Raw genomic sequence first — 11,416 nt, 5'->3', positions numbered from 1 at the left:
AGCGTTAGCAGTGGTGGTGGTGGTGATTATTGTGACAGAACTTGTAGGAAAATTACCTGCAGCTTCTCTGTAAGTATGTCACACTTTTAGTTGTATAGTCTCATTTAATCCCGCCTCAGGGCCTTTATTTTTGATGGTCCCTCTGCCAGGAATCGTTTTCTCTAGTTCTTCACGTGACTGGCTGCCTCACTCTCTACAGATTGCCCCTTAAACAGTACCTCTTCACAAGGTCCTCACAGACCACAGCAAATAAATTAACACTTTTGGCACCTCTTTCCCCATTCTCTCTGTTTTCATTCACGAACACGATCTACCTCAAATTTACATAGCTAGGTGGATATAGGTAGTGTATAAAAATATATAATTCACAGACACACATATATAGTTTTCTGCTTATACAAAAGTTTTTTGCTTATACAAAAGCAAAAATGTTTGCCTGACTCCTCCAGAATTATTTCCATGTACACAAAAGTACTTTTCTCTTCACCACCTGAATTTATCACCTAAAAAAATGATGCCTGACATGTATTGGGCAATTAATAAACATTGGTTGGATGATGAAAAAAATCCTCTTAATCCAGTGAGATGGAGACTATTGTTTTCTTTAATTTTCAGATGAGAAAATTAGGGCTTGGAAAGGCAAAATTAGGTACTCAGTCTCAAAGATGGTAAGCATCTGAATCAGGATTCAAACCCGAGACCAGCTCCCTTAACCAGCATGCCACCCATACTCATTGGCAGTGGTGTGGACAGAAAACCTGTGGGCGTGGAGGCAGCCTGATGAGCGCATTGGTTTAATGAGCTGGGGAAGCTACGAAGGGAGCCAAGAATGTGTGGACAGTGAACATCTGACCAGTAGAGGCTGGGCAGATCCAAGTGATTAGAACCCAAAAAGGGGAGAAGGCATGACCTTAATGATGGGGTAGGGAGTTAAGAGTCAACCATCTTAGAGGCCGTTACTGAGAAGATGAGAGACTCTTACTATGGGATGTAGTGTAAAATTAAGGCCAACCTCTGACCCAGGCAGACAGGTTTTCCATGCCTTTTCCTTTTTCCCTGCAGAATAGTAAATATAAAGATTCATCAGAGACAGACAACAAGCTAAATACCCATAATGCTAAGAATGCAACACGACATAGGGCAAATGGTTAGATAATTTGGTGCTGGTTCCACGGAATATCCTTTCTAGATTTTGAGCGCAGCCCCTCCCCCACACCTCTGGGGCACTTCATTAGGTGAAGCCGTGGGTCAACTGTGTCTCTGATCCCTGATCCCACATTTATTTTAGGGATTAAAGAATGGGGGAAGTAGGAAATAAGAGATACTCAAAACATTTTCTCAGATCTCTGGCCCTGGGTAGCATTAAAAACAACCGAATGCTGTACTGTCCATGGGCCCTATGTCTATAAGCTTTCAACCATCAGCCTGCTCAGAGCACTGAGGAGCAGATAAAACTGCCAACAATTAGAACTCAAAGAACACCCTTATATTATTTCAACTGTACTAGAAGATAGAAAAAACTTTTATATTGCTCTGCCTATTTTATGAAACAAATACAGTTTTGATAGAATTTAATAAAATAAACAAATATATATATTTGTTAATGTATCATCAAATAGTAGAATTCAAGGACAATATATTATACAGAAACTAACCACTAACATTCACTAGAAAAATGATTAAATAATTATTTCAAAAGATGTTAGAAGGTTATCAGTAAAATTTAACATTTATTGCTGATTAAGATGTTCAAGGAAAAAAGCATTAAGGAAAACATAATTATGTTCAGAGAAGCGGGGAAGGATGTATGAGTCCAGAAAACTATCATAACAACTATAACAAAAGCAATAGCAGCAACATTTGAAATCTTGGATAAGAAGTTTGTATTTATATGGTCTAAATAAAGGGACAAGCTGGAAGAAATAAAAACATATTTTTTTGGTAACAAATATGGTTAAATACCTAAAAGTATCTAAGGAATTCAACCAAAAGAAAGCTACAGCAACGAACAAAAAGTCCTATAAGCAATGATTTCAAAACTATAGGTACAAGACATCGGTTTTTTAAAAATCAAATTTCTCTCTAAGTATTAGAAAATACAGTAAAAGAGCTTCTATTTATAATAGAACCAAAACAAATTGCACTCAAGATTTAGCATTTGTGACATAAGGTGCTTATTAAAGAAAATTTAAAAACACAATGAGAATAATAAAAAAAAAAAACATAAATGCACGGAAAGCTAAACTCGACTGCTGTTTGGGAAGACAGAATACAGTAAAGATAAAAATAAGCTGCTATAAAGAACCAATATAATACCAATTAAAAGCCTCATTGTATTTTTATAAAACATGACATGCTGGTTGTGACATTCAGCTGCAAGAGTGATCAGGTAAGAATGTCAGAGTGTTTTTTTAATAAGTAATTATGAAGCAAATGAGTAGATAACTGTAATGCTGGCATATCAACCCTAACAGGTTTTAAAACATAACAGACCAAATGATGGGTATTGAACCTTATAATATTAGGATAAAACCTGAAAATTCATTGTTCAACTTATTTTTAGGAACTGTCTGGGGATGAACCACTCTGTGCTATTCTAGAGGCTGGGTATAGAGCCCAAATAAGCCCAGAAAGGTCCCCACTGTCATGGAGAAACAGAAAACTTAACAAGTCAGTGGATAAGTGGCAGGATAATTTCAGAGTTTAAGAAGTGCAGTGAAGCCCACAAGTGATGGACTGAGGACTGCTTGTGAGAGCTGCTGTTTTGGATTTGGCAATTAGAAAAGGCCTCTCAGAAGAGGTAGACTTTTTGAGCTAAGATCTGTGGGGACAGAATGGGGTTTTCAAAAATAAATTCACTTGATTTTATTGTCAATAAAGTTGCCTGGAGGGACCTCCTATGTGCAAAGCTGGGCTAAGTGCTATTGCGACATGGATGATGCATAGATTAACTTCACAGTTTTAACTTGAACCTTGCTCTCTGGGATTTTATGATCTACGTTAAACACAGAGACTGGGAGAAAATATTTGTAATGTATATGATAAGAGGTTGGAACCCCTTGGAACACATTAATAAGGAAAAGAACAATGGAAAATTGGGCAAATAATGACAATTCAGAGAAAGGAAAATAAAGTCCAGAAGGCCCATAAATATAAGAAAAAGTAAGAAAATAAAGAAATGGAAATTAGAACTGTAAGATATCAAATTTTGCCAGTTATAATAGAAAACAATGAAAATGGTCAGGGTCATCCAGTGTAATCAAAGGTGTGGGAAGTGGACGTTTCTGTATCTTGGTGGTGGAATATGGGTAAGACAAGCCCTCTTGCAGAGCAATCTGGTAGAAATTTTTTAGGATTTTAAACAAGAGAATCTTATGAGTCAGAACAGGCATCAGTTCTATGTGAACTGAAGCTCAGAGGCCTACAAGCACCATATATAAGGTTGCTGCTGCAACAATGTCTTTAATAGTTAAAAAGTTAAAAGGGAAATAGCCTATAAATCCATCAGTAGTGGGAATGAGTGAATAGACCACCATCAATACAGAATATGGCATGCCTTGTGGCCATTAAATAAACTCTTCACATAAATGAAAGGGGAGTTGAATGAGTCTGTAAAAAGTGAGAATCCACCTCCTTATAGACACTATTAGTATAAATGTAGAAGAAGACTGGAAGGACACACAGCACACTGTCAAAACCAGTAACATCAGCGGTGGGGAATCTAAGTTTAGGGAGAGGGAAAGGGGACTTCCAGGTTTTATTTTGCACCCTTTTAGGAGAGAAGGAAAATTTCAACCAATCTATTAAAGAAACTATTATTTGTCCCAGCTGGGAAGGGAAATTTTCTATTTCTGAATATTAAAGGAATGTTACATCAGCCCCGAGGTGGATGTTTTCTGATCCAGTCATATTTTTGAAAAGCATGCCAAACCAAAATGCAATTAAATAAATATCCCACCTTAGGAAAAATGTATGTGACATGCATAACTGAAAAATGTGTAAATAATATAAACATATAGCCACTTCAGATGGTTTTTTGGAAGGCACAACATAATTTTCCATGTAAATATATATATAAAGTTAATACAACCAAACAGCATACCGAGATGTCAATGGAGGTGAATAAGAGATAAATATGTCATGAGGAAATACAGGGTATTCACATGGACAGCGTATTTTCGGTCTCACTGAGAAGAGCTGTATATTAAGCGACAGATAAGACTCATAACATTTAATTCAAGCTATATGGTGAACACAGGGCTTCCCTGGCAGCTCAGCGGGTAAAGAATCTGCCTGCAACGCAGAAGACCAGGGTTTGATCCCTGGGTTGGGAAGATCCCCTGGAGAACGAAATAGCAACCACTCCAGTATTCTTGCCTGGAGAATCTCTTGGACAGAGGATCCTGGCAGGCTACGGTCCATGGGGCCACAAAGAGTCAGACACAAGTAGGTGACTTTCACTTCATTTCATATGTTGAGCACACACTATGTATATCAGATATGCTTTACATGAAGCACCCCACTTTAATCCTTACTCTTGCCAGCTTACAATGTAGATGGTATCCCCCTCTAGCGAAGAGGAAACAGAGGCACAAAGAGGTTAGGTAACTTAACCAAAGCCACACTCCTCTGGTAAGCAGAGGAGACAGGATTCAAAGCCAGGACTGTTTCAAAAGTCTAAAGTCTGACCTAACCTGCTATCTGATCTCCTGTAACCAAAAGCTCAAAGTCAATGTCGGTGGGAAGTTTGCATCTGCAAAAGCACACTCACATACAGACTGCCTGCTTTATTTTTTGAGTCAGCTATCTGGGGTACCTCTGGGTACCGGAAGCTGGCAGGACCAGGCTGGGACTTTGCTCTAGTCTCGCCTTCAGACTACAATTGTCTCTGTGGCAGAACCTGCTCCAATCGTTGCCAAACCCAGAGACTAAGCCTTGTGTATTCTGGGTTAGAACTTTGCAGAGGCCTTTGTGACCACAGGTCTGGTCGTTGCCTTGGCACCACAGCGGCTGGGGCTGGGGGCTTCCAGCACACCCTGAAGCCCACTGCACTTCCTACCTGCTCGGGGTCCTGTAGCATCTTCCGCACTTAGGCACATCACACCCTCCACGCTTCATTTCCTCGGCCCCCTCGCCTTATCCCTTCTCCTTCCTGTAACTTAGGCCACAGGCTCCTCCCGTCCCTCCACGCCTCCTCTCCGCATCCAGGGCGTCCCCGCGGCTGCCCTCCCTGTCTGCCTCCCGCAGTCCCCTCCATTAGCCCTTCTTCCTCCTTCCCCTGTCCCCTCACACTCCTCACTCTCGTTGCTTTCTTCCCACCAGGTGATCTGGGACAGCCATATCCAGGGAAAACCATGGGGCTTGGAGGTAAAAAAGGGACCGTGACCCCTCATGAGCAGAATCCAAGCCCAAGACCTACGAACAGTCCTAAAATGAGTAAAAAAAAAATGAAGAGGAAGAAAAAGAAGAAAGATTTGGAGGAGCTGAAGCAGGAAGTAGTCATGGTGAGGACACCCCAAGAGGGTGCTGACAAACTGCCCTCCAAAAACCTCCCTCCACCCTCAGCCTTCTAACCTCTAACCTCTAACCCTCTAACCCTCACCCTGAGAGTTCATCACACAGGCCAGGGCCTCCCCTCTTCCCCATAAACGTCTCCCCTGGAAATGATGTGTCACCACCTGTCCCTCAGTGGCTCTACTGTCTCCTCAGGATGATCACAAATTAACCTTGGATGAGCTGAGCGCCAAGTATTCTGTGGACCTGACCAGGGTGAGTGGAGGAGTTCCCTGAGGCGGGCAGAGGCTCTTCATCCCTAATCCTGAGGCTCCCAGGACAAAGGCCGAGCTGGAACTCTATCTAGCCCCTGACTTGAAGGTCAATGTTCTTATCCTTAACCTGCACCTGGCCAAGGGCACACATTCCGGAAAAGATGCTAATGCTAACTACTCCAAAGAGAGCTCAGGATTAGAGCAAAGAATGAGGACGGGCTAGGGCAGCACATCTCACACCTTTGTCCTGGGGACCCATTCACACTCTTACAGATTATCAAGGATTCCAAGGAGCTTTGACTTATGTGGGTTACTTCTATCAGGTTTCCCCGGTGGCTCAGCCGTAAAGGGTACATCTGCAATTCAGGTGTCGCAGGAGACGCGAGTTGGATCCCTGGGTCAAGAAGACCCCCTGAAGGAGGGCATAGCAACCCAGTATTCTTTCCAGGAGAATCCCATGGACAGAGGAGCCTGGTAGGCTGCAGTCCACGGGGTCGCAAAGAGCTGGACACGACTGAGTGACTAAGCCCAGCACACACCTGTCATCTATATTTATCATATTAGAAATCAAAATTAAGAAAATTAAAAAGTATTTCCTAATTCATTTGTAAACAAGAGTAAAGCTATTATCTATTAGTACAAATATTTTTATGTCAACTGCTTTTCAAAGCAAAAAAATTAGTGATATTTTACATTTTTGCAAATCTAACATCTAGCTTTTTAGTAGAAGGCTGCTGGATTCCCATATAGTTTCAGAATTAACTCTATTGTGCTACCATGTACCCTGTAGCCTTGGGAAAATTCTACTCTATACTCAAGAGAATGTGAGTGAAAAGACAGAGAACAGTTCAGTGTTATTGTGAATTCCTTCATGGTCCAGTGGTTAGGACTCTACTTGTGGCCAAAAGAAAAAAAACATTGCCTGGCTTCGTGGATCCGCTCTGCCCAGAAAGCATCTCAGGACCCTGTAGGTCCCCAGGCCACACTTTGAGAACTGCTGGTTTACCAGCAAAACCATGTGTTACCGCTGCCTTCACTTTACTGTTGCTGCTGCTTCTACTGGAACCACTAACTCAATGGTCACAAATAAACAAAAGCCCTGGAAACGTAAGTTCCTCTGAGCACTAGAATCTCTTCGTTGGAGGGTCTTAGGGTGACCATCTGGTAACCAGAGATGAGCATAGGGGACGGGTCCTGTTTTTATTTAAATTGTATTTTTCCAGGGGAGGTTGGGGAGTGGCTGATGGATATTTAAGAGAGCTGCTTCCTTCTTCTTCTTTTTTTATTACAATCCTCTAGCCGGTTTTACTCTTACTGTCACTCAGGAAAAAGCACACAAGTTTATGCACCAGGCTAGAGTGAGGATCTACAATCTCATGTATCTAGTTGCTTGTTTGTTTTTTTCTATTTCCAAGTTAAAGAATCAAAGTGTGGATGTCTGTAGGTTATAAGCATATGCATTGTATCTCATCATTCCATTAGCCTGGCACATTGTATTATAAATCATTTACATGCATCTCCTCACTGGAGATGGAGTTCCATTAGGCCCGGCCTCAGTCTCCCTCACTTTAGCACTCTACCGTTGTACCTGTCCCAAGACAGGTGTTCAAAAGATTTGTGAATCAACCCATAAACTAAAAATCCTTCCTGAGTAAGGAGGCTAAATAAGATCCTTCTGTAATGCAAGTTTTAGAAGCCCACTTATGTAGGAAGAACTTCCAGGCTGACCCTTGGAGAACTTTACTGGTCTCTAGACTTATCCTGGGGCTATAAATGGCAGACCTGAGTTCTGAAGCCAGGTTCTCCTTTGTGACAGCTTTCTTCTCATGGTTCTCCCTTCCTCCCTATTTCTTCTCCACACAGGGCCATAGCCCTGAAAAGGCGCAGGAAATCCTGACTCGAGATGGACCCAATACACTTACCCCTCCCAAGACCACTCCAGAATGGGTCAAATTCTGCAAGCAACTGTTTGGCGGCTTCTCCCTCCTACTGTGGACTGGTGCCATTCTTTGCTTCGTGGCCTACAGCATCCAGATGTATTTCAAGGAGGACTCCACCAAAGACAACGTGAGTCTGTTCAACCACTGCTGCCTAGGCTCTGCTCAGCCCCTGCCACTCTTCTATTCAGCAGCCTAGCGCTCCTGAAGTCCTCAGATCCAAATCAATACACTCCCAGGAGTTGCTAAGAGAGCGTTGGTCCCTCCTGGTTTCCCTTTTATCTAGAAAGCCTCTTTAAAAAAAAAAAATCTTGGAAATTCCCTTGCAGTCCAGTGGTTAGGACTCCACTGCACTGCAGTGCTTCCACTGCAGGGGCACGGGTTTGATCCCTGCTCAAGAAACTAAGATCCTGCCAGCCATGTGGTGTGGCCAAAAAAAGAAACAGAAAGCTTCTGACTCAGCTCCCTGAGATACAGAGTTCTCTCTAGAAACTTGCTCTCCTTTGATGATCCTCATGAATGATCATCAAAGCACTTTGCTGTCTACTCTCTTTCGCAGAATTTTAATCTCTCTCCTTCCTATCCATCTCCTCACTAGCCCCCACCCCCTGTGAGTAGCCTTTCTGGAGAAGAAAAGACGGCGCTTCTTGGATCTGGAGTTTTGCTGGCTCCAAATTGTAGCTTGGGGTTCCTTCAGCAGGAAGCTGAAAGAGCCAGGCTGTCTCAGATTCTGCTCAATCCCTGTGCTCTCCCGCCAAGTTCCATGGTTTCCTCCACCTAGAGAAATGGCTCTTACCCTTTGCAAACTGACTTTCTGAGGATGAAGAGGAAGGAAAGAACCGATTGATGAGCCCTTGGTTTCCCTACCCGCAGCTGTACCTGGGCATCGTACTAACTGTCGTAGTCGTCATCACTGGCTGCTTCTCCTATTATCAGGAGGCCAAGAGCTCCAAGATCATGGAATCTTTTAAGAATATGGTACCTCAGGTAGGATTCATATGGAAGGATCTAGTGAGAGAGACTGTGTTAGAATGTAGCCAAATATATGACTTTTATGTACCTTGAAGAATTGTACCCTACCATGAGTGAATTGTGTGAGGCTGATAATGAGGGTGAATTCATTTAAGTGTCCTGGCTGTCCTTAAGAGTACCCTGAGAAAAACACATCACCTTTGAAGTTGTCTGGTCTGAAATGCATAATCTGAATCCAATGAGCATAATGAAAGTGAAAGTGTTAGTCGCCCAGTGGTTTCTGACTTTGCAAACCCATGGGCTGCAGCTTGCCAGCTCCTCTGTCCATGGAATTCTCCAGGCCAGAATACTGGAGTGGGTTACCATTCCCTTCTCCAGGAAATCTTCCCCACCCCGGCATCTAACCCAGGTCTCCCGCATTGCAGGTGGATTCTTTACCGTCTGAGCCACCAGAGAAGTCCAATGAGCATAATATGAAACCTCAAATCTATTGGGGATCTATCCCCCCAAAAGTAAGGTGGAGGCACAGGCGGTTGGGGAAGGCAGATTCTTCAAATGTCAATGGTCTTAAAGACAAAGAACAGCTATGGAAGTGATGCAGATTAAAGGAGGCTAAATGGACGTGACAGCTAAATGCAGTATCTGACCCTAGACCAAATCCTATGCTGGAGCAGAAAAAAATGCTGTAAAGGATATGTTGGGTCAATTGATAAAACTAGAATGCAGACAGCAGATGAAAGTATTGTGTCTATGTGAACTTTCCTGAGTTTGATGACCATTTTATGGTTATTTAATACCCTAATTCTTATGCTTGCATGCTTAGCCACTAAATCATGTCTGACTTTTTGCAACCCCATGGACTACTGCAGCCCACCAGGCTCCTCTATCCATGGAATTTTCCAGGCAAGAATACTGGAGTGGGTTTCCAGTTTCTTCACCTAATTCCTGGGAAATGCACATTGAAGTATGTATGATAAAAGATCATGATTTATGTGGGGACTTCCCTGGCAGTCAGTGGTAAAGACTTAACCTTCCAGTGTAGGGGGTGTGATTCAATTCCTGGTCAGCGATCCCACATGCCTCACAGTAAAAAAAAAACAAAATGTAAAACAGAAGCAATATTGTAACAAATTCAATAAAGACTTCAAAAATGGTCCACATCAAAAAATATAATATTTTTTTTTACAAAGATCATGATGTTTGTAACTTGCCCTCAAATAGTTTGGGGGGAAAAAGAATTCACATACACACATGTAGAGACAGAGAACAGATGACAAAGAGAATAGGGTAAAATGTTAACAGATGAATCTGGGCAAAGGTTATATAGGTGTTCTTGGTACAATTTTTATTCTTGCAACTCTTCTGAAAGTTTAGATTATTTTCAAATAAAAACTTTCTAAAGAACCTGGAAAACATGGCAGCAGGAGGACGTTCCTAGGCAGAGGGCTGGAAACTTGAAGAGGGACAGGCTCCAGATTTTCCCAATGACATGGTCGTGTTCTAGCCTTTTAGCCCGGGATCTTCTCCCTTTGATGTCAACAGAACTTAATTCCTTCCTTGGGTAAGAGTTCAGGGGAAAATGTTTTGGTTGAATGAAGTAGGAGTTTGGAAACTATCAGTGTCTGCTGCCTAGCAAACCACCCTAAAAACAGCGGCTCAAAACAACAAACATAGTACTTCTCACGGTGGCTAGGCTGTTCTTCTGATCTGGGCTGAGCTTAGCTGGTGCTGGCTGGTGTTAGATGACCTCATTGACATGTCTGGGGCTTCAGATGAGATGTCATGGACATCTGGGCCTTTCTCCTTATAATCTCTCTTCCTCCAGGAGGTTAGCTTGAGCCCATTCAATATGGTGACAGAGGGCAAGCCCCAGTGTGCAAGCATTTTTTAAGCATCTGCTTGCATTACATTTGCTAATGTCCTATGGGCCAAAGCAAGCCATTCGGTTGAACCTAAGTGCAGAAATGAAGAGGTAAAACCACATTCCCAGAAGGGATATAAGTGAGAGGAGCATCAAAGGGCCCTGCAGACAGTGATGGTAAGAATTTGCAATCTACCAAAGTGATCTGCACAAATGATGTGGTGAGTAACAGTGGGAATCAGAGGACAGGAGACCAGGAACTGGATGGGAAAGAGAACAGAGCTCTGGAAAATAACCCTGCCCTGTCTTCCCACAGCAAGCGCTGGTCATTCGAGGTGGAGAGAAGCTTCAGATCCCTGTGCATGAAGTGGTGGTAGGAGACCTGGTGGAAGTTAAGGGTGGGGACCGAATCCCCGCTGACATCCGGCTCATCTCTTCAGAAGGATGTAAGGTGAGGGGGTGCGAAATGCCGCGGGAGGAGGCCAAATGTGGTCTGAGAGCACTGCGGTGACCTGGGCTCAGTTAATGAATTATCATCTTATTCGGAACCTTGAGAAGTCCCAAGAGCAGATCTGAGGTTACAGTGGTGTGCAAGTTTCTGTTTCTGTCTGCATGTCGATAACGATGATGCTGGTGGCAGAAAAACATGTGTCATCTGTGTAAATCTTTTTTCCATTCTCGCTTTACGATCCTCCTCTCTCCCATCCCAGGTGGACAACTCATCCTTGACGGGAGAGTCAGAGCCCCAGTCCCGCTCCCCTGAGTTCACCAATGAGAACCCTTTGGAGACCCAAAATATCTGCTTCTTCTCCACCCACTGTGTGGAAGGTGAATGTCGAATCATAAGTAGCCTAGGTTCAAAAGGAAAGATTGACGGT

General features: G+C 42.9%; 1 protein-coding gene across 1 annotated transcript in view; it reads left to right on the top strand.

Moving 5' to 3' along the window:
* The first annotated feature begins 5,354 nt into the window (after positions 1 to 5,354).
* Positions 5,355 to 11,416, top strand: part of ATP1A4 (ATPase Na+/K+ transporting subunit alpha 4) — a 31,242-nt gene continuing 25,180 nt past the window's right edge. Inside the window, exons 1-6 of the mRNA XM_043877414.1 lie at positions 5,355 to 5,504; positions 5,710 to 5,769; positions 7,632 to 7,835; positions 8,579 to 8,692; positions 10,855 to 10,989; positions 11,249 to 11,366. Coding sequence (XP_043733349.1) covers positions 5,355 to 5,504; positions 5,710 to 5,769; positions 7,632 to 7,835; positions 8,579 to 8,692; positions 10,855 to 10,989; positions 11,249 to 11,366 — 781 coding nt within the window. The remainder of the gene's footprint in view (positions 5,505 to 5,709; positions 5,770 to 7,631; positions 7,836 to 8,578; positions 8,693 to 10,854; positions 10,990 to 11,248; positions 11,367 to 11,416) is intronic.

This window comes from Cervus elaphus, chromosome 20, assembly GCF_910594005.1.
Source record: "Cervus elaphus chromosome 20, mCerEla1.1, whole genome shotgun sequence".
Taxonomy (NCBI): domain Eukaryota; kingdom Metazoa; phylum Chordata; class Mammalia; order Artiodactyla; family Cervidae; genus Cervus; species Cervus elaphus.
This window is presented reverse-complemented; position numbering and strand designations above follow the sequence as displayed.